Source organism: Rutilus rutilus, assembly GCF_951802725.1.
Source record: "Rutilus rutilus genome assembly, chromosome: 12".
NCBI classification, from domain to species: Eukaryota; Metazoa; Chordata; class Actinopteri; order Cypriniformes; family Leuciscidae; genus Rutilus; species Rutilus rutilus.
This window is the reverse complement of record NC_140217.1, coordinates 25,336,913-25,359,813: the sequence shown is the minus strand read 5'-3', so window position 1 is coordinate 25,359,813 and position 22,901 is coordinate 25,336,913. Positions and strand designations below refer to the sequence as shown.

Below are 22,901 nucleotides of genomic sequence, written 5' to 3'. Positions count from 1 at the left end.
TCCTAGTAGATAAACCGCTTCAAAGCTTTATGCTGCACCTCAAATGAAAAGGAAATTTATATTAATGTTAATATTAACAATTAAATTTCCACACATTCTTTCGAATGCCATGGGTATTGCATAGTACAGTTTTTATGAAACACATGCCGCTGCTGCATGTAGAAGGAGGATAATAACGTCAGAATTTTAGGATCACAGTGGAGCTGCGAAGACCTCTAAATAAGGGGCCGTTTACACAACACCGTTTTGAACTAAAACGGAAAACTTTTTATGTGTTTTGGCCGTTTACACGACAACACCGTTTTGGGGGCCTGAAAACGCAAACTTTAGAAAACAGGTTTCAAAGCGCACATATATATTGGCTCCATATATCTACAAAAACGTGAATTTGTGACTTCATGCGCATACATTTTACATGTTCAGTCTAGGTGCATAGTGTTTCTCAACAAAGTGACATCGGAAACTATGGCCAATATGCATGCTAGGTTTTAGTCGTTTTTGACAACGTTTGTCAATTGTTTTGACAACGTTGTCGTCTGTACACGAAAAATTTACAGTTCCGTTTTTAGTACATTGTTGTCGTGTAAACGTACCCTCAGACATTTAAAGGGATATTTCCCCTGAAAATGACAATTCTGTCATTACTGTTTTTTTTTTTACTTACATTGTTACAAGAAAAATGCATTCGAAACAGTTATTTTAAATTGTAGTAACATTTCACAACATTAGAGATTACAATTTATTCAGTATTTTTGATTTAAGAAATGCAGTCATGGTAAGCATAAAAGACCTGCAGACCCTACACTGTAAAAAATTTGCTGTAGTTATGCAGCTGTTTGCCAGTAACTTACTGTAGATTTAAATTTATGTTATTTTGCCAGTAACTTACTGTAGATTTAAATTTATGTTATTTACTGGCAACAGTTTGTTCAAAGTTAAATGAACATTAAACATTAACAAGTCTTTGTCTTTACAGAATAAAATTATAAAATAACAATCTAATGCAAAGCATTCTGGGAACCAGAAATCTTCATCAACCTTTTTCAGTTTTTTTTCCTTCAGATTTTGGTTCCCAGAATGCTTTGCATGAGGCTGTTATTTTAGTTTTATTCTGTAAAGATAAAGACTTGTTAATGTTTAATGTTCATTTAATTTTGAACAAATTGTTGCCAGTAAATAACATCAATTTAAATCTACAGTAAGTTACTGGCAAGTAGCTGCCAGTAATACTGTAATTTCTACAGATTTTTCTAACAGTGTAGATGTTCGAACAGTGTACATGTATGGAAAGTATTCAATATTTTTTCTTTATTGGTTTTCTTTTTGTGCTCCAGAAACGTCATATGGGTTTGGAACAGCATGAGGCTGAGTAAATAATGACAGTAAAAATTGTCCCTTGTCTGGAATTGGAAATGGGCCATGGATAATTGACGGAGGTTTCAAAAGACGAACATTCAGACAAAGATCTCAAAAGAGCATGCACATATTGGTAAATACAAGAGCGTTGTTAACCAGATCATTCACAGTAAAATCCCCAGACGTACATGCATACATTTACACTGTTTAAAATGTAGTTCTGGAGAAGTACATTTAATTCAAAAGAGTTTGCTTTACCATAATTGATTTCACTTTGTAGTGAAAAAATAAAATGATGCCTTGCCAGCGGATCATTAATTGATTCAGAATTTTAAGCCGTGGCTCTTTATTTGCTCTGCTCTGGGAAGGATAGGTTTGAAGATCCCAGGGGCATATTTGTTTTCCTGCACGTCTTCTGCCTCTGATTATTGGAGAAAGCTGCAGTGTCTGCCAAATAGCCGTGCCTCATGCTGAGGCAGCAGTGAGGCTGTTCTGAGCAGTCATGGTCATTGAGAAGGAGAAATGGGGCAGAGCCAAATGGAGGGAAAGCAGGTTGCCTGGTCATCACAGCAGTTATGTCTAAACAGTTGACTTCTTTTTTGGAGAAGTGTAACAATTGTTCAGTGAACCTAACAGAATGTCTCTGAGGGGTTATAAGTATTTGTGGCATCGGTTTGCTTGACTAACAGACAGAAGATCCATGTTTCATCACGCATGAATGTTTGTGACAGATGTCTCTACAGCAGTGGTTCTCAACTGGTTTTGCCATGGGACCCACATTTTCCCATGGTCGTTAAGCCGTGACCCAATTTTTTTTTAGGAATTTGAACCAGGCACATTTATGTCTCAAAAATGGTTGACACATACAAGTATATTTTGGGTTATGATTACAGAAACTACAACTACCATGGTAAATACACAATACTAACATGAACTGTTAATAACATGAGGACACTGATCCTGACTTTTGGGTCGCAACCCACCAGTTGAGAGCCACTGCTCTACGGGATACGGTTTTTAATATCAAGCCGTTTTTCATGACTATATTTTTTGTACTTTGTTGCAGCCTCTGATTGACCTTCAGCTTTTCAAAAACAACAATGCCAAGACTCACAGCGCTTTCCCAGCAAGTCTGTATAGGACGAATATGCTTTTAGAAAATTCTGTAAATCTGTTTCTGTTACCTGCTGTTCCAATACAAACTGACGCTTTATCATCATATTAGTGCATGTCATGAAACGAATGATGTACTTTGTGTACTGGCAAATTATGCTGCCAATGGTAACATCCTGTGCCCTCTAAAATTACACAGAGCCCACATGTGCTGATCTACCCGCTGCCATTTTGCCTTCGTTTTCATCTTGTATAATGAATTAAAATACACGGTGGACCTACATAATGTTTTCGGATTGCTTAAATCCCCCGACTGAGCCTGGTTTTTCCAAAGATTTTTTGTTAAAAGCTAAATCATTTTGTTACAGTTGGTTTTTGCAATTGGTGTGGATGACATGCAGGGGTATATACAGTATAATATGCAGTGTTGCTTCCCTGAAATGTTTTGTCTGCGCGAGAGAGACCCAGCGCGTCAGTAAGGGAGACAAAGAAACTCGCTGAAAGCGTGCAAGAGTTTTAGTGTTCTTCTTAATTTTGAATTCGTTTTTATATTTAAAACAATACTATTTAATTATTATTCATTTTGATTTTAGTTTTAGTTATGCGATATTGTAGTAGATGGTTGCTTGGTTATTATTTTCTCTCTTATAGTATCAATCTTGCAATTAAAGAGTGAATTTCAAGACATTCATAAAGTTATTACTGCCGTGCTGTTTAGAAACCTCCAAACTTGTTGAAGCTTTATATCTTGTTAATTTAGCCACTGTATCAAATAAATACCTAGGGTTGTGTTTGTTTTCTTTTAAGAGCAACACCTCCCCCTTTGCCCTTCAGACGAGGCTCATGTTTATAACAGTAATATTGGTAGGTAGGCTCATTTAAAGTAATGTAATTGTCTGGTTTTAGCCAGGTTTCTGTCATACACAGCAAATCTAGTTAGAGCAGTATTCTGTTTCCGTATCTAGAGCCCTTGCATTCTATCCTCGATTAAAGTTTGGATGCGTGTCTCTAATTCTGAAATCTTCTCTGAAGGCTATGTGGCAGGCAGTGCATGTGAAGATGGCATGATTCACCATGACAGCATAAACGATCAATGAATATACAAATGTACTGATATATCTGCAGATGAAATTGTAGGAAAGAAATTGGCTTTGGAACATAACATTCTTGCCATGTTTTATTTTTTTTACAATAAAACCTAATCAAAAATCGTATAAATAACCTGGCATTTTGAATATCTACAATAGTGCGACCATCTTGGGGAATATTGTTCTGTACTAATTTTCAGATGTGTTCATATAATCCTCTGTTTCCCCCTTGAGCTTAACTGTGCTGAGGAAGGACTCCCAGGAGATCAATGTCAGACTCACCCACAATAACAAAACCCACAGACTCACACATGCAGCACTGGAAGAGATCAGAAGCTCTATATCAATTAGAAATAATGGTAACATTAGTTAACATGACATTAGTTAACATGAACTAACATAAAATACTTCTAAAGTGCCAGCGTGAGTTGCATCAGGGATGAAATAAAGAGTTGGATTTAGTTGCAGCTATAAGCTGGTATACTGTATATTAAAGGTGCCGTAGGTCATTCTCTGCAGAAACATTTTTTGTTATGCTGGATGAAAGTCTCCTCATCCTGATAGCAATCACTCTGTTAAGCGGTCTAAATGTATTTTTATAAATATATGTTGTCTGTGGAAGGCGTAGGACCATAAAATGTTCGTTCCACTGCGCAGGCTGTTCACGCAGACATAATAAGTCATCAGCCTGTTCGCGTACGCTGTGCAGACAGAGCGAGAATGGCAAGCTAGCAGCAACAACCTAACTTTCCTTCTAAACCAACAACAAGTGGCACTGGCAAAGGATCTACGATCTACATATCTTCATCGGAGCCAAGAAGACTCTCATCGTGGAAACCCTGTCATGCAAGAAATATTATTACACACTGACAAGTTTTGCTAGCTAAACAAACCAAAAACTTGCTGCATCTAATTCTGTTTTTAAGAATTTGTTTATGTTTGGTATTGTAGTGTTACTAACTGTACTATAAAGTTTTCTCACTCGTGAATGACACATGAATTGGTATTGCGGTAATGTCGTCTCCGGTCTTCTGGGCTGTGCGTGTTCGTGCTTTCAGGAGGCATGGCTTTAGACGGCGATTTGCAGGGAGGGTGGGACGTACGCTTTTAGTGCTATCAAGCTAAAGTTAGCATTTTCACCGATGTCCTACAGCACCTTTAACAACTAAAGAAACCAAAATACTCAGGAATACATCGCATACATCCAAGGGACAATGAACTGAAAAAACATAGGGTATAAATACATAGGTAAATTAATCAATGAAATGAACATCAGGTGCAAAACATAATCAAATCAATGAAAAACCACAGAAATGAACTCAAACACAAGACCAGATCACCCGTGATATAAAGCAGTTATTAATCTTAATGTTAATTTTAACATTTAGTAATATATTATTAGAATCAAAAGTTGTATCTGGTTATATTTTTTAATGGACCTGAGCTAATAATGAACAATTGTGTTCGTATTAACTAACGTTACAAATACGTTACTGTAACAAATGTAGTGCTCAGTGTTAGTTTACTAATGGGACCTTATTGTAAAGCGATACTGAAATAATGATTATTTTAAGTACACTAAAAATTGCAGGATTTTATTATTTATTTAATGGTTATTTCTTACAATACAATAGTTTTTACACACTTTTTAAGATATTTAGAATTTACTGTGAAATCAATGCATTAAACAATTAGAGCTGTCACCTTCTATTGATGCTGTAAAAACATATCATTGGACAATAGTGTAAATAGTGTTTTGTTTGAATTGTTAATGTTATGTGTTGTTTAGTTTTTTTAAAGGGTTAGTTCACACCAAAATGAAAGTTCTGTCATCAATTTCTCACCCTCATGTTGTTCCAAACCCATAAACCCATTTTGTTACTTTTTAAAACACAACTGAAGATATGTTTATAAAACCTGTGAGAGTTCATTCCACTAAAACTTTGCTACAAAAAGTGTAGTTTTTGTGTCAAAAGATCAAAACACGGGTTTTAATCCAAGTCTTCTGAAGAGACACAATCACTTTTATTCATACATTAACATTGATCAACACACATAAAGCAGCACAAAATATAAATACACACACACACACTTATGCACTATATATACAAGTATCCAAATCCAAAGTACATAGTCATCTCAATGGCAAAAAGTTTCCCAATATAGATATACAGTATATACGTATATAGGCCTATATATTAATTTAAGTTCAAACTTTTATAAAAGTGATAACTTTGACCCTTATGTGGATCATATTACTGACTGTGAGAAGAATGTGTGAAATAATTGTAAGAAAATACATTTCAGCTTCTAGAGGTCGTTTCCTAGGAAACAGTTTTCAGCTATTACGAACAATATGTGTCAGGCTGGCTGCATGTGGCTCTGAGAATGCAGTTGTTAGATTTACATGCATTTTTAATGGCCATATGCAATGCTCTGCTTTTATTCCTTTTAAGAGCGCATTTACTCCTTGCTTCAGCCAAATGAATAACCTTTATAAAACAGAAGAGATGCTAAAGTCTGTTTGGCAGGATACATGTAACCTCATTCACCGGCTGAGGAGCGACACTGATAGCATTTCATCTTGTGGCACCTCCGCTCTCTGTAGATCTCACATAATGTGGCCTGGCTTCACCAAAGTCATTACAGAGATATCCTCTATGGGAATGGTAGTGAATTAATCGGAGATGTCTTTATGCGAGGCGACTGCAAGACAGAAATTAAGCCATTTTGCTAGAGCGGAGCTGGGAAACTTGTGAATGTGTCCTCTCGCCTTTGCAGAAGCAGCTCTTGCGTCATGCAGTTTCCATAGCACCATGGGCAGATCTGGCTACTCTGTGAAATCACTCAAGGCTTTGCTTGTGTATGTACTCGGCTGCTGGCTTTCCTATTGGATACAAATGTTGTTGCTCTGTGTTGGATTTAAAGTAATTAAGGATAGTTCTGGTTCTGAACGTGATTGGTCAGTACGTCGATCCAGCCGTGTTATACTCCACGATTTAACAGCTTTGACCTGTTTACCGTATCACTGCACATCTCCCAAGGTGGATTGTTATTTTATGTTGCATAGCGTTGTGCTGTCATGTCAGTGTAATCACTGTTTCTAGTGTAATAATAGCAGTTAATAAAAAAATATTTTAGTGAAAATTTGTGTCCTTAATATTTTATGATGTTGTAACTGTTTTATAAAAGCAAGAAGGCCCTATAGATACCGTGCTTTATTGTGAATATAATCACACTATAGATCTGCCATTTAAAACGTATTGCTTTAATATACCTATGTTATGTGAACATTAAGTAATTTGATTATGTAGAGGTTTGGGGATCTTATTTTATTTATTCCATGTGTCTTTTCTCTTTTGAAAAGAAGCAGTGCTGCATTGTTGGAAGCGTTGAACCATCCAGAGCTAAGGTTGTTGAGCTAATAGATAGGAATTATTTTAGAAAGTTGGCATTTCCTGTGGTGTGACAAGCTATAATCCATTTAAAAAATATATATTTTTTTTATTAGGAAGCTTTTATGATCTTTAATGGTGTGTTCACACTTGTCAAGTTTGGTTCGATTAAAACTAACTCCGGTGCGATTGTCAGATTATTTGAATAAGTGTGAACGCTGCCATCCGAATCCTGGCGCGCACCAAACAAGCGGGCCGAGACCCCTGAAAAGGTGGGTCTCAGTCCGTTTCCCAAACGAACTCTGGTGCAGTTCGACTGAAATGTGAATGCAACACGGACCAAAGACATGTAAAGGAAGCAAAAACAGGACATGATGTCACAAGATGCGACCCTAAAAATGACAGAATACTCAAGCATACCAGTTTTTTGGTCGTGATGTTGCCCATCACAGTTCGGTACAGGCATCAGAACCGCGTCTCCTCGCAGCAGATTTTCGTTTGTGTGTGACTGAGGGATTCCTGCCGCTGTTTTGACTCCTTTTATGAGCTCTGCATGAGTTCTCAGCTTCATCATATATTATCATGTGTATGCACAACGCTATCTCAAGACCAATTCGTACAAGTGAGTAAAATGTGACTGATTCATATGAATATACGACCTCATTTGTCTAAACCCCAGTGACGGTTAGGTTTAGGAGTGGGGTCAGGGGTCAGGGGTAGGTCATTCGTACAAATTCATACGAATTGGCCACCTCGTAAAATTCATACGAATTTCCTTGAGATCGGGTTGATATCTCATGCACATACAGTGAGCACACAGCATTGTTTTGGATGGTCAACCAGTTCCAGCATAAAATGTGTCATAAAAGCCTTTTTTTATTATTTATTTTACTTTAGGTGTTAAAAATGACAGTGTGAATGCTAAGTGAACCAGGACTAAATGTATAATTTATTTTGGTTCAGACCATAAGAATCAAGAGAACTGAACTACAAGTGTGAACACACCCTAAAAATACAAATATTGTACAGAATTAAGAAACTGATACTACACAGAATATTTGTACATGAAATAGAAAAATGGTTTCAGGATAAATAACAATATCGCAGACGATTATGCTTATCGAGAATCAAATGATCACGATTGAATTACAATTAATTGTACAGCACAACTGTCCTTTATTCATAACCTAAAATCTTGATGTTGATTGTTTTTCAAGTCATTGGATTGCACTAATGCTTCTCTTCATTCCTTTAGAGTTTAACATAGGCCTAATTTAGTTTTCATTTTAGAAAATGAAAGACAACAATGATAGTCAGAACAAATTTGCTCTCCATTTCTCCCCTGAACCAAAGTTGAGGGTGCTCTCATTACCCGACTTGTGGCATGTGTGTACCCACAGAAAACTGGCAAATGAAACAGTGGATGATTACAGTAATTAATTTGTCTAATGTAGCAATCAACCAAACATTTCCTCCTGAGGGATAATAATCCCAATAACAAGGGGAAGGTGCTTCAAATGCTCCTAATGAAAAAATCTAAACTAACTGTAGACAGAAGAACGTTCAAATAAACAGATGATATAAAAAGTATCAGGGTTTCACATACATCTTTACAAGACATTAAACAACTTTAAAAAATGTTTTTTTTTTTTTTTATCTTAAAATATTCAGGAAAAGTATTCCGAAATTGTAAATAACAATTTGAATCTAAACATCACAAAGTGCATATTGGTGTTTGTGTATTCTTTGCATACTTGAGTAATGAACATAAATGAAATGAAAAGTTTATCATGATGCTGAAAACATATACTTTTGTATTACGGTACTATTTTTTTCTTTTTTAAATTCATTAGTTCTTTGTAGCATGTCAAATGTATGCTGTCCCTTTCACAATGTCTCATGCATAGAAATTGAACATTAATATGCATGTTTTGAGTGTATTATATAATGAGAAATTTTGTTTCCAGTTAAATTCAGGCTTTTGTTATGTAAACTCATTTTCATTCAGCTGCAGTGATGGCTATAGTGGCACCTTGGCATTATCTTTTCTCAGGATCAAAAAAGAGGACACTGAAGGACCCATAAGAGCTGTACAAATGGTTAGGGTTCACATACAAGTGAATCAGATGAGGAAAAACCTGCTATCTTATCTGAGACGTTTATATTTTCTTGTGGGTGAACATGACTTTATCTTATCAGAACCGATCATCTCTCTCTCCAAGCACATCTCCTAAAAGAAAACCAGTTATCTCTGGCCATTGTTTTGTTATCACACAATCCCCACGGAAACGCTGTTTCCCTTTCACATGGTGGCTGACAGTTCTCTGCATGTGCCGGTCATTCAGATGGAAGGATGTTACGTCTCAAGTCTGTAAGGAGACATGATAAAGCAGATACAGCTTTCTGAAGCGATATTGCATGTTTTTTGGAGTGGTCTTGTGAAATAATTATGCCCCCTCCAGACACTTAGTCTGTTTTCATCCGATTCATTCACTTAAAGTATCACCTGTCCTGTAACTCTTCCTCCTTCTTGCATCATTCTTGCCTATTGGTTATGCAACACCTCTCAAGATGACATCATCAGTGAGAGGAAGTGATATGTTCACACAATAATATAGAAGAAACTTTGTATTTACCGTATGAGGAACTTCATAGACTAAACAAATATCTAGGGCTGAATTTAAGATGTACAGTATTTGTATTTGAAAATGCATATAAAATTCCCATCATTTAGATGACTATTTTACATTCTGCAAGACCATGCATAATGAAAGGGTATGCCAACTATTCAAATGAGCAAATTATACATCTTCATGGTAAAACATTTTTGCTCAGGCTGGAAGAACAAATATCTTCGCTTTGAATTCAAGTATATACTGTATAAATATTGTACTCTACTCTTCAAAATGTTGAGGTTTGAGTTTTAACATAAACTAATAAACATAATGTGATGCATATTTGTCAGTCAATGATAAATGAAACCGGTAAGATTTCTGAGCTCACAAATATCATGGCATAGTTTATTATTATGCCATAGTTTATACATTTGCTTCTTAATTGATTTTATTGAAATCATGTTTTAAAAATAATTTGTTCAAATTGCTTAGAATCAGCATATTAATTGTAAAAACAATAACATTTATTCTGTTAAAAAGTATAAAAAAAATGGTTAGCTGTGGAACAAGCAATATTCAAAAAAGTTATATGAGATTAAAACAAATTTGATTTATTGATGATACATATATATTGTCTATTTAAAATACGTAGTTTATTAGTACTATTGAAGATATCTTTTTTATTTATGTATGAGATTCATCTATATACAAATATATGCATAACAAGTTTAAGTTTATTCGTTTTTTACGTGAAAACCGTGTAAATCCAAATAGATGGGAATTATATATGCAATTCAAATATATGAACGTTACATTTAGATCTACATATTTTTTTGAGCAGCAGGATCATATTTGATTGCTGTGTTCAAGCAATAGCAGCCTAAAATTTCCACTCTCTTACGCTAACTCTTCCTGAAATTTTAATCTCCAGAATCCTCTGTGTAGTCGTTCATCCAGAGCTGCTGCTTGTCTTTGTTGAGTGGAGGATGTTTTAATTATCAGTGATACATTTGCATTTGCAAGGGACAAAAGCACTCTGCATTAGCGCAGCTTGTCTTTCATTTCAGACATTATTCCCTAATGCCCTCTCAAACATTGTTTTAGCAGCGCGTTTCCATCCCCGAAGAACATTACAATGCCCGCCGTGTCTCTTCTCTCTCTTTGGCTTCTTGTCAGGTCAGAGGCAGTAGAGACAAATCTCGTCACAGTTGATTGATATAAGCAATTTTGTGTTATACTGCTTTCTTTTTTCGCTGACTGATATTTGCAATTAGCTCCCAGATGGGTTTCTCTCATAGGTGTTAAATGAACTTCCATGATAAACTAAATCAGATAAACTGCTTTGATTTATGACACAGGTTACTGCACACTAACACCTCTGAAGTACAGCATTGAGTCTTTATGTCAGATTGTCTTTGTCTTATAGAGCATATGTTATGTTATTAGTCACCTTATGATGCTCATCTCATGGTTTAAATTAAGGGGATGTGGTGCATTTTATTAGGGATCTGGTAAGGTCTTCCTACTCAGTTACAGCACCCTGTCCAGCAGGATGAGGCTGTTTTTTTCCACTAATATATGATTTTGATTCTCGTTATGGAGGTCAGGGGCCGTATTCACAAAGCATTTTATCTTACCACTAGGAGTACTCCTAAATCGCACTAAAAGATTTTAGCTAGGAGTTTTCTCTTAAAAGTTATTCACAACGCCTTTCAGACCTACTCTTAGTAAAGAAAAATGACAACTCCTAAACTAAGAGTGAGTCTTCGTTGCTATGGATGACGTCATTACTCATGCACGAGCTTGACTTGACTTGATTGGCTGATGATTGTAACGCGGGAATGATTCCAAACACCTCCCCTGCGATGATGAGTGACAGGTGACAGGTCTGAGAATGCGTGCGCTCCACAAGTAGTGCGAAGGACGGAAGATGATGAATAACTGAATAAATAGCCTAAATGAACAAAGAGTAAGGCAAAACAAATAGCCTAGTAGCCTAATATGGATTGATGCAATATCTTTGCAACATTATTGAATTAATCTGTCACTATATGCCTCTGCCTACGTTTGCAAAGAGAAGAACATTTTAATTTGATTCACAATGAAACGTTACAATTAGTTTACATGCAATGAGTAGCCTAGTTTTGGTTGTTGTTGGTGGCGTTATTGCATCCCTAGTTATGCCTACAATGCAAAATTGTTCCCTCGCGATTGGAAGCTCCTGTAGCCGCCGCATACGCATTTCAAAACATCGCAACGTGAAATGCCACAAAAAGCGGTTTGTGAATAGGTCTTAGTGAGTTAGGAGTCCTCTCGACTTCTTTTAAGCTGTCCCAGGCTTAGGTGCTACTTTTAGGGCTAAAATGCTTTGTGAATTACTCTTAGTCAAAAAAAATTAGGAGTCCTAAAGTTACGAGTGACACGCCCATTATTTTTAAGAGTTGCTCCTAAATTCGCCAGTTAGGAGCTACTTTTAGCCTTAAAATTCTTTGTGAATACGGCCCCTGATTGATCGATTATAGTGGAATATTGGTATTTCAGAAGTTTGTGACTGTGGTCTGCAAATTCTTTCATAAATGTTGGAGCTGTCGTGCACAAAGTGATGCAGGTTTTGAGTCTGGCCTGGTCTCTTTTTTATTTGCTGAAAATTAAAGAGAAAAAAAGGCATAAAAATGCCATAAAAACCCTGACAAAAGTATATTACGATTTAGCACATTTGGCTGTTGATCATGTTTCTTACACCAATTTTGCTAAAATAATACATAAAAAAACATGAACATGAAATACTGATTTTAGTTGAAATTATATTATTTAGTTTACTTGTCGATTATCTAATCAATCTGCCTATCACTGAAATAATATTACAATATTATTATTATTATTTTAAATGTATAATTATTATCATCAATCTGTGATACAAGTTACATATATTAACTAGTTATCTAACACATTTAGCTACAATGCTAACATGGTTTTAGGTGCTCTATCATTTAGTTGTTTGTGTCTCCTATGGTTCCCCTGTCTTCAGAGCTGGGTTTTTTTTTTTTTCACGCTTTAACGGGTGAATCCTGAACTTCTAACCACGTATCAAAATGTCTAAAAAGCTATTATTGTGTATAAAAATCACTTTGTCAGATGCAAAAATGTCAGCAATTGGGTATATCAACTTGCGCTGAAAAGAGAGAGACCATGGAGTGATACAAGAGACATGAAAGTAACACCGGTTTGTTGCTATGGGCACTTGTCAAATATAAATTTAGTGTTTGACTGATCAATGCCACAATTTTCCAATGAGAAGCAAGTGATCCAGAGAGCCGTGCAATAAGTGAAGATAATGATAGCCTATAGTAAGGTTCATGGGTAATACAAATCTCAACCTCAGCTCGAATAAAACACAAAGCTCCAGACAATTTTGCTTTTGGTACCAATTATAGAGACACATTGGTACTCTGCAATTTGTTGTACAATTAAACGATACCAGCTTTAATATTGTAGAACATTTTTAGTGTGAATATGTGTGTGATTTAATGAATCAGCTATACTTCTCAGAATGTGTTTTTTAAACTAACATTTTCTTTTTCCTTTCTCTTCCTAAAGTGCAGTGTCTGGAGATGACTACTAAGAGGAAGATCATCGGCCGCCTGGTGCCCTGTCGATGCTTCCGGGGGGAGGAGGAGGTCATCTCAGTGCTGGATTATTCCCACTGTAGCCTGCAGCAGGTCCCTAAGGAGATCTTCAGCTTCGAGCGCACACTAGAAGAGCTCTACCTTGACGCCAACCAGATTGAGGAGCTGCCTAAGGTAAGTTGTCAAGTGTCAGCTTAAACATGCATAATATCTGCCTAACAGTGGATACGTCAACTCCTGAACATCATCTTAAACAGCGGTAGAGACAACAAAATTGTGCATGACATTGTGATTTTTGATGTGATTGTTTACTTATAAAGCACTAAAAGTGTTCCATAATTGAAGTTTATTAATATTATTGACTGTTTTGTCTATAGCATTTATTCTGATATACTCCTTAGATAAGTGTTCACACTTGAACTCAGTGCCATTCTAAAACCCAGAGTTAACAAGATGTTTCATGTTTAACTCTGTTAATGCTGGGTATTAATTAATCTTGGGTATTCAGGTTTTCAGCAGCCATTACTTCAGTCTTCAGTGTCTCATGATCCTTCAGAAATCCTTCTAATATGCTGACTTGGTGATCAAGAAACATTTCTTATTAGTATCAATGTTAAAAACAGTTGTTCTGATTTTTTTGTCATAATTTTTTTTTTGTATTCACTTCAGTGAATGAATGAATTGAAACTAAAGATGGTTGTCAGCTCAAAAATACCAAACAGATTGTGTGACAGAGTTGACATGGCATATTTTGACAAAATATTTAAGCACGATTATATAATAAAAAAATCTCCCTAGTTCCTGGGTGATGTTATTGAACTCCTAGCAGTAAAATATCAAACAAGGACCATAAGGATGAAGAATGACTTTGATATTGGCTGATTTTTAAATGGTTTTATAGTTATCTGTACTCAGCTACGAAACCTTATAGAAGATATTTTTCAAACAGTAAGGACATAGTGTTTCTTTTTAAGATACTTATACTACGGGGCTGTTGAATACTTGAATCCGATTGGTGGACGAACATTCAAATTAGCAATGGAGGCCCACACACACAAAAACCTGAGAAATGTCTTGAAATTCAACATCTGAACAATGTCTTGAGGTGTGGTAAATGTAATATAAGCAGAATAATTGACTCCGGGCCATTGAATTATTAGAAAATAATGCACACCTAATTACCACCTTATTTTCTAATTATTGTATGTCATTCTAATTATTATATGTTGTCAATTATTCCTTAAATATTTATTAGAGTAAATAAATCAAACATTACTTAATGAGATGGTAGTGAGGGGTAATAAGTGAATATGTAAAGTTGTGAGACAGATTTTATCCAGTGCTTTGGATATTTTTAAGTAAGTTTATAAAGTATTTGGTTAAAACCCAAATATAGCATAGTATACAAATATAGCATGGCTCAGGAAACTACCACCCATTTTATCCATTGTTAAATGTTATCTTAAATTGTGATTTAAAAATATGTTAACTTAGGGTTAAGTGTAGTGTGAAAATCCACATTTTTATTTTATAACCAACAATCTGGACAACACAAGAAAATACTCAGGGCCATTGCTGCATATACTGTAATACCAAAAAATGAACACAACCTTCAACTAGATCTCTCTATTTTTCCGTCTTTCTCAGCAACTCTTCAACTGTCAAGCGCTCAAGAAGTTGAGCATGCCTGACAATGACCTCTCCAGCCTGCCAACCACCATCGCCAGCCTTGTGAATCTAAAGGAGTTAGATATTAGTAAAAATGGTATATCCTTAACTCAGTTTATTCTATATTTGCTTTTTAATTCATTGGTCATTCATATGGTATGATTGTACCTTTATACACTAATGTATTAACAATGGAAAACTGGCTTTATTCCAGGTATTCAAGAGTTTCCTGACAACATCAAATGCTGTAAATGTCTATCAATTGTGGAGGCCAGTGTAAATCCTATAGCCAAGTAAGTAGAGCTGCTCACATTTCTTGAAACCTTAAATGTTTGATAATTCTTGTATTATGTACATATGGGTAGTTGATGAATCCATGTTGATTTATTTTACATTTTGTCAACATTTTATGTTGATAGATTTTAGGTTAGATTTTAAAAGTCCCCCCGTAATCTCATTAGCCTTTGCTGGTTTATTTAAATGGTGTCGTGATGTGATGCATTAAATCTCAAATATGAGATGGTAATACTAAAAATGTGAATAATAATTATTTAAAAAAAGAATAAAAATTTCCTGTCTACAGTTTAATTTATCATACAGAATATGGATTGGCTGTATTTATTCTGTTCCTGATCTGGTTTTCTTAAGATAAAAGTGAACGTACAGTATGTAAATTCTAGATATTTTCAGATACTTTTCTATCTTTTTAAATGAATTTTTAAAACCATTAAACAAAATGTTAAATTATAAGCACATTTGTGCATTAATTCTGCATATTGCAAGTAGACATCATGCCTTAAAAATTAACCAAACTCCACTCAAGGAGAGATTAGACATGCATTTCTATTTTTAGCTCAATTTATTCCTTTGGCCTTCAGTCTGAAGCTGAGCTTAAAATCTTTGATTCAGAAGTTTCAAACATTCAGGATCCAGTGCATGGTTTCTGCAGAGAGTCCTTTTCTTCATATTATGATTAAATCAGCCCTCAAGTGACTCCATTTACTGGGATGCTAACAGAGCCAGTAGAAGGGGAAGTGTAGAGGGATTACAGATGCCTCTCACCGCTTTTGAAGTACTTAACGCTTATCAAATCTTAAGGGCACTGGCCTTTGAGAGGGTCTGATCACCTCTCTGTTCCTGCAGGCTCCCGGACGGCTTCACCCAGCTCCTCAACTTGACACAGCTCTTCTTAAATGACGCCTTCCTTGAATACCTGCCTGCCAATTTTGGGAGGTAAGAGCTTCATCGTGGGCCTCTTTGTTCCTGCTCTGCTGGGAATTGTGAAACAGCTCTTTAACACACCTGTCTGAGTCGGTCTCATTCTTGTAGTTGTCATCGTAGTGTTTTTATTTTTAGATGTTATTTTGTATCCAAGGAGCAGCATGGTGCTGATTCTGGCAGTGATTTGCCTAAAGCTCTCATGAATAAATGGGTTCTTGCGGCTCATATTGGGTTTAATGAAGAATGGAGAAAAGGGGATTCATTATTGCAGCTGACATTGGTCAAGGGCTGTTGCATTTAGAATCTGGAGGAACTCACTAAGAATGAATTGCCCTGACAACACTGTGTATTTGCACAGACTGTCTGCGTTATAGCATTTGATTCATTTTCTTTTAATCTGCCTTTAATGCGCTTTTAGAAGGTGGTAACAAAATGTTAATTATGGCAGGTAAATAGAGCTAAGTTGAACATTTATAGCTAGAAGGGCACATTAATGCGTCTGGTTAAACTGCATTGTGAGTGATTGATAAATGTGTCTTTTTTGTGTGCACAAATACCACATGTGAAGTGGAAGGACTGTTTAGTAAATTCATCCCTCTGTGCTTGCTTTAGAAAAAACCTTGAAATGAGTTTCTAAAAAAACTGTTTTTCAGATTGTCTAAATTACGGATCCTGGAGCTTCGTGAGAATCACCTGAAAACTATGCCAAAGTAAGTAATTGCCATTAAAAAGCAAAGGAAACCGGTTTGGTATAGGAAAACCTTGAGTGGCTCATCAAAATGTTTGTTTATTTAGATTCATAAAGAGGCTGGTGTCCTTCTGCTTTATTTTCTTGTCAAGTTTTTCCCCCACAAAGCTTTTTGATTACATTCTATTTGAATTTCTTTACTTAGACTGCCTTCAAATGTAAAGAGATGGAGCTTTTGTCACTACACCTACTATAACAGATGAGCAAATAAGGCAATATTGATGTTTGAATTTAATGCTACTTCAAATAATCGCATTCATATATAAAACTCTTCTCTTGTCTTTCCTGAAGAGAAATGTCATTTATTTATTTATTTATTTTGTTCATCCCTCAGCAATGTGACATGAGTTAGTATAGCAGAGTCAGTGTAGCAGAGTCTACAATGTCATTTGTCACAGTGGGGAAGACCTCTGGACTCCTCTAGAGAGGGACACATATTGCACACGGTGGTTTATGCTTGCTGACTTGTTCATATGTCCTGGTTCAAGACTATTTTGATCTGCCACCAATAATACCGCCCATCCTTCCTTCCAAACCAGAACGAATGAAGGACTGTTTTCCAAACTGGGAGAGAGGTTTTTGCCCACATGCAACAATTAAATGTGGGCTATGTCATCACAAATATTAGAGTAAATTCTAACAGACTTTTCTTTATTGGGTGGACTAGTCCTTTAAAAAATATGAAAGGTGCATTTAACAGTCCATAGCTTATATATCAATTGAGTTTTGATTTCTTTTCTTGTCATGTTGCAGGTCAATTCATAGGCTTTCGCAACTGGAGCGGTTAGACTTGGGAAGCAATGAATTCTCTGAACTGGTAAGAAAGATGTTCTCCTATTGAACACTTTTTATCAATGGGACAGCTGCTACCTCACTCAGTCTTTACCCAGCATGGATTTTGGCTTTAGTGGGGATAGAGGAGGGAGTAGGGGAAGCTGTTGCCTCCATTCCCAGAGTCTCTTGTCAGATCTCTGGTGCTGCACTGCGTTGGTTGCATCATACCCTGATCCATTATTCATGAATTGGTTCAAACACGTAGCGCTTGCCATGACAGAACGTTCACCACTGAGCTGCATTTAATTGGCTCACCCAAGCTGGAGTAAACAATGGCAGGGAATTTATCATGCGTATCCCAGGTAGCCCCACTCACAACATGCCTACAGCAGTTTCTTTCAGTGCTTGATGCTGGCAGTCTTGCATTCATTTATTTGAGTATAAATCAATGAACAGGTCTGTGAGCGGGCAAGTTACTGTGTCTAGAGGAACTGTGGCAGTTGAACTCCAAATTAGCCATTAATAGCAGACTTCTTCCAATAATGACTTTGCTTTGTGATAATTCGATAATGAGATGTTTGTTGTTTTTAAAACTGGTCCATTCCAATGAGCCATTTTGGAAACATTTGTAATAATGGCTGGAAAAACATTAGGGATGGAAGCAATAAAGACACAATATCAATAATAAACTAATTGTACTAGTAGTATACTTGTAAGTGTACTATTTTAATACTACTTGTGACTGAATTGTATAAAAGTAGACTTACAGTATAAGTATACTTTGTGTAACAATATCAACTTTGAATTCACTATATATAACTATGTTACATTATTTTCTACATATTTTATTTTTGCTCTGCCGTATTTTAAGCTTTCCTGTACCAAACAGGTGAAGTTTATAGAGCTGTGAAATTACTTTTAAACTTTGTATCAGTGTCATACACACGTTTGGAATATCCAGGGCACTTTGTCCTTGGGTGATGAAAAAAATGCATGCGCGCATCAATGCTTCCAAAGGGAACAGATGGTTTGGCATTGCAGTAAGCGTTCTTTACTGCTCAAAGCCCCCAAGTAATAAGAGAACACCCATCAACACTATATGGTCCTGCTGTCTGGACTTTCAATCTCTGTTTCCCATTTCAGGATGACTTTTCAAATAACTTTTGGCCTTTCCTGTTGGCAGCCCCATCAGTGCTATTTTTATTTGTGCTCAGCTCCCTATCTTCTTGAACTACATTCTTGATAAGCCCCTTTAATAGAAATATTTTTTGGTGAAACCTCTTCATGGAGTCCCATTACTTTTTGAAGGCATTAGAGGAACAAATCTTGTGTTTTCTTGTATAACTATAAACTATAAAAGTAAACTATTATCAAACCTAAGAATAACCTAGCCTGACAAAATAGCTAGTTTTAAATATGTGATAATAGGGATTTTTGGTCTGTCTCACCTCAAAGGTATTGTCAGTTTTAAACATTTGCGTATAACTTTTATATAACCTCTGAAATTGTTGTTAGTTTCATTGTAGTAACTACTTTTCATGATTAACTCATTTCAGTGACTAAATTCATTCATTCATCCATTTATTCATTCATTCATTCCATGTTTTATCAGTAAATTACAGAATCACACAAAATCAGACATATTCTGAGTTTTGGTAACGGCTACAAAAATTGCACGCCTTGTAAAATGAACAGAAAATTAAAAACATATAATATTTAGTTTCACCTTCTCCGGTTGAAGGTTGAGCATCTAATTTCAATGAGATTCAGGCCCTGATTTGTACTTTTTCATGGAAAGTACCAAATCTTTAATGAGAAAAACAACAGCACATTAACAAGCAATAATCCTCAACTGAAACTACTCAGCGGTTTTCTCAAGTATTTGTTGGTGCATTGCATCATGTCAGGTAATCGTGACATAGCAGTTGCACAGCCTGAAAACAACCATACGTTTAATTTGTTATAGCTCTGTTGGTGTCATGTTCTTTTACAGAGATATTCTCTCTAACAGCTCACAGTCCTCAAACAATGGGTGTTGAGAATAGACAAACGGCATGAGGCGTTTGTCAGAATATCAGATTTTTTTCTGTGATGTTGGCAGATGTTGGCTGGTGTGGTACTCTGAGCTGCAGATAGTTTCTTAATTGAAGTCCTTGCTGAGGGGATCATGAAGGGACAGATGCTGAGGCTCAAAGAGAGAAAAACAGAGAGAAGCCATTAAAAACAGGATGAGTCTGCAGCACACAGAGGATTTGGGTCTTTTGAAACTCAATTTAAAACAATAATGTGTTTTTGAGGCCTCTGAAATGTTGAGATTTGTCAAGATCTTGCTTTTATTTTATAAGAATTGGTTATTGGTTTCATCACCTTATATTTGTGCTTATAATGATTCAAAGGATGTGCTCTAAAGTGTTTTGATTTAATATCTAATACCCACTCTAAAGTGATTTTCTGAAATAAACATAGGCTCCAGTATTTCCTTTTCAAAGTAATGTTTTTATTTGATTTTGCTTTTTGAATATCTTGGATGATGTAGATAAGCAAATGAAGGTTCTCAGAGGATTTACAATAGCTACATGTATCACCACATAGTGTCTCTCTCTAGGAGCTGTTTCAAGCCCCAGAACCATTACATTTTTCACCAAATGTCTGAGCTTTCAATTTGGAGGTTTATTTCATATACAGTAAAGGCCAAAAAAAATGCCCCCTTTTTTTTTTTTTTTTTTTAAAAGGTACTCTCTTAGAAGAAAAGGTTTTATTTAGAACCTTAAAGGGTTAAGGCACTTCATATATATAAAACCTTTTGGGGTTTCCATCATGGGATTATTTTATGGATTTAGTTTTAATTAATACATTTTCTTTTGATTCATTTTTAATTTTAATAGAGCAGCTTGTAAACATACTATATCACTAGATACAGTAAATTGTAAAATAACCTTTAAATGTGAAAGTATTTTGCTCTCATTTAAAACTTTTCCAATTATATAGAACCTTTTTTGCATAGAGGGTTTTTTTAAATACCCTTGGGGTTCTATATAGAACCCCACTGAAACTTTTTTCCACCGTCGGGCCAAACCATTCTCATACTGATCCGGCCCAGCCGGTATGGATATGGTTTATTTTCCATGGTTTTGTTTGCTTCAGTTGCCTTGGTAAAGCACGAGTTAGCAGATGATATGAAATGTAAATAGCGACCATGTTATGAAGGATGATCAGATATTTCTTTTAATTTTATTATTAACTTGCGATAACTTCGCTCAAATAGTGTGCTTGGCCAGCTACAGACAAACTGGCTGCCAGGCAACAGACAAGAGACCAATTCTGAGTCACTACACGCATTCTACCAGCACAGTTGGCCACGTTTTGTAATTGTGCCGTGCCGAACCAAGCTCAAGTGGAAATATTACTGGAACTGTTCCTTACCTTTCATTTGGCCCGACGGTGGAAAAGCAGCTTATAGATTTAATAGATTGCTTTTCATTTGTGATGCTGTATATATTGTTCTTTTGTTGGTCATGACCCTCTTTGATGTTACAGCCAGAAGTGCTGGAGCAGATCCATAGTTTAAAAGAGCTGTGGCTGGACAACAATTCATTACAAACTATACCAGGGGTAAGCACAGGATACATCCACTCACAATTTCAAAAGTAGAATAGATTTCCAGAGTAGCATATATTGCATGTACGAAATATCAGCATACCTTGTCAATCCTGTTATAGATTTCATACATACACGTATGATACCAGTAAGGCTAAATGAACATTTTATCATTATATAATCAGTTCCTTGTCATTCGGACATATCATTATTAGGGTTAAAAGTACTTGAGTGCTATGTGGAAACTATTTGAAGTTGACATGACATTTTAATATAGATACTGGACTGTAATATATGTATAAAGTATAATATATGATTTCTTTCATTTATCTCTCTTGTTGTCTGCCGAAGTCTATTGGGAAACTGAGGCAGCTGCGATATCTAGACTTGGCCAAGAACAGGATTGAGAGTCTAGATGCAGATATCTCTGGCTGTGAGTCCGTAGAGGACCTACTTCTTTCCTCCAACATGCTGCAACAGTTACCCGATTCAATAGGTGAAGTTCCACTTCTCGCTTTGTTGGAAATATTTGTGGTTTAAGGGGTTATTCAGTATATAAGATTACTTGTGCATGATGTATCTTTATAATGTTACAGGAAAGTTGAAAAAGTTGACAACATTAAAAGTTGATGACAACCAGCTCACCTCACTGCCTAACACTATTGGAAGGTTAGTAACTCACTTACAACTCATCCAGCTGTGTAAAAGAAAAATGACAAAGGCAGAAAATACCTCTGAGACGTCTTAGATTGTATTCCCTGAACATTCCTCTAATGCGCAGTTTTTCTTTCTTTATGTCTATGGAATTTTTGTTGTGGTTTATAGCCAAATAATAGACCTCTGATGCAAGTCTTTACTGACCCGAGCCTTTGTAATTATACATATATATACGTCTTTTTTATGATGACATTCAGTGACATTGAACTCTAGCTTATAGTGTCTGTATTGGATTTCTCTGTGAATTGCCATCTGGGGCATGATATAACAATTCTGCAGCTTTGCTGCTGTCATTCTGACAGTTTTTCACACCCCAGCATGAGAAAATGCTGACTGTCAACTTCATTGTGACTCTCAGCTCAAGCAGTATCTTTCAATCTTTATTACCAATTGAGGGAAATTGTATGTAGAGTCCTGATTGGGAAAACATGAGATTTTGGGATTAAAATGTACAATTAATTTAAAACCCTAAAAATAGTAATTGGATCAAACCTCCTTAGAGTCAATATATTGTTTAGCTAAAATGTACATTGATATCTGATAACTTGTAAATGAATAGTTTGATCTATTGTTTTGGTCATTCTACAAAATGAGTGCCATTTTCATCTTTCTACTGCTCAAAGGTTTGGGGTCAATATGAATTATTTTTCAAGAAATAATACTTTTATTCAACATGGATGTGTTAAATTGGTCAAAATGACAGTAAAGACATAGAAAATATATATTGTTAAACAGAAAATTATTTCAAATTGTAATAATATTTCACAATTTTGCTTCTTTATTGTATTTTTGATTAAATAAATATAGCCTTGGTGAGCAAAGGAGACTTCTTTCAAAAACATGTAAAAAAAAAAAAAAATTCTTACTGAGGCCAGTAATAAAAATGTTTGAATAATGAATAGCTGATGCTAAATTTTTTACATCTTGTTAGTGGTGTCTTTTCTAAACAACTTATCATTGAAAGTGGATATATGTTGAAGTAT

At 35.7% G+C, this 22,901-nt stretch overlaps 1 protein-coding gene across 9 annotated transcripts in view; it reads left to right on the top strand.

Moving 5' to 3' along the window:
* lrrc7 (leucine rich repeat containing 7) overlaps nt 1–22,901 on the top strand; it is a 108,186-nt gene that overhangs the window by 59,881 nt on the left and 25,404 nt on the right. For 8 of the 9 annotated variants that reach the window (XM_084426457.1, XM_084426455.1, XM_084426462.1 and 5 more), the window contains 9 exons: nt 13,165–13,367; nt 14,841–14,958; nt 15,076–15,154; nt 16,005–16,094; nt 16,736–16,792; nt 17,584–17,647; nt 21,142–21,216; nt 21,553–21,697; nt 21,798–21,870. In XM_084426457.1, the coding sequence (XP_084282583.1) occupies nt 13,179–13,367; nt 14,841–14,958; nt 15,076–15,154; nt 16,005–16,094; nt 16,736–16,792; nt 17,584–17,647; nt 21,142–21,216; nt 21,553–21,697; nt 21,798–21,870 (890 nt within the window). In that variant the 5' untranslated portion in view covers nt 13,165–13,178. The remainder of the gene's footprint in view (nt 1–13,164; nt 13,368–14,840; nt 14,959–15,075; nt 15,155–16,004; nt 16,095–16,735; nt 16,793–17,583; nt 17,648–21,141; nt 21,217–21,552; nt 21,698–21,797; nt 21,871–22,901) is intronic. The other variant, XM_084426458.1, reaches the window with a different exon arrangement.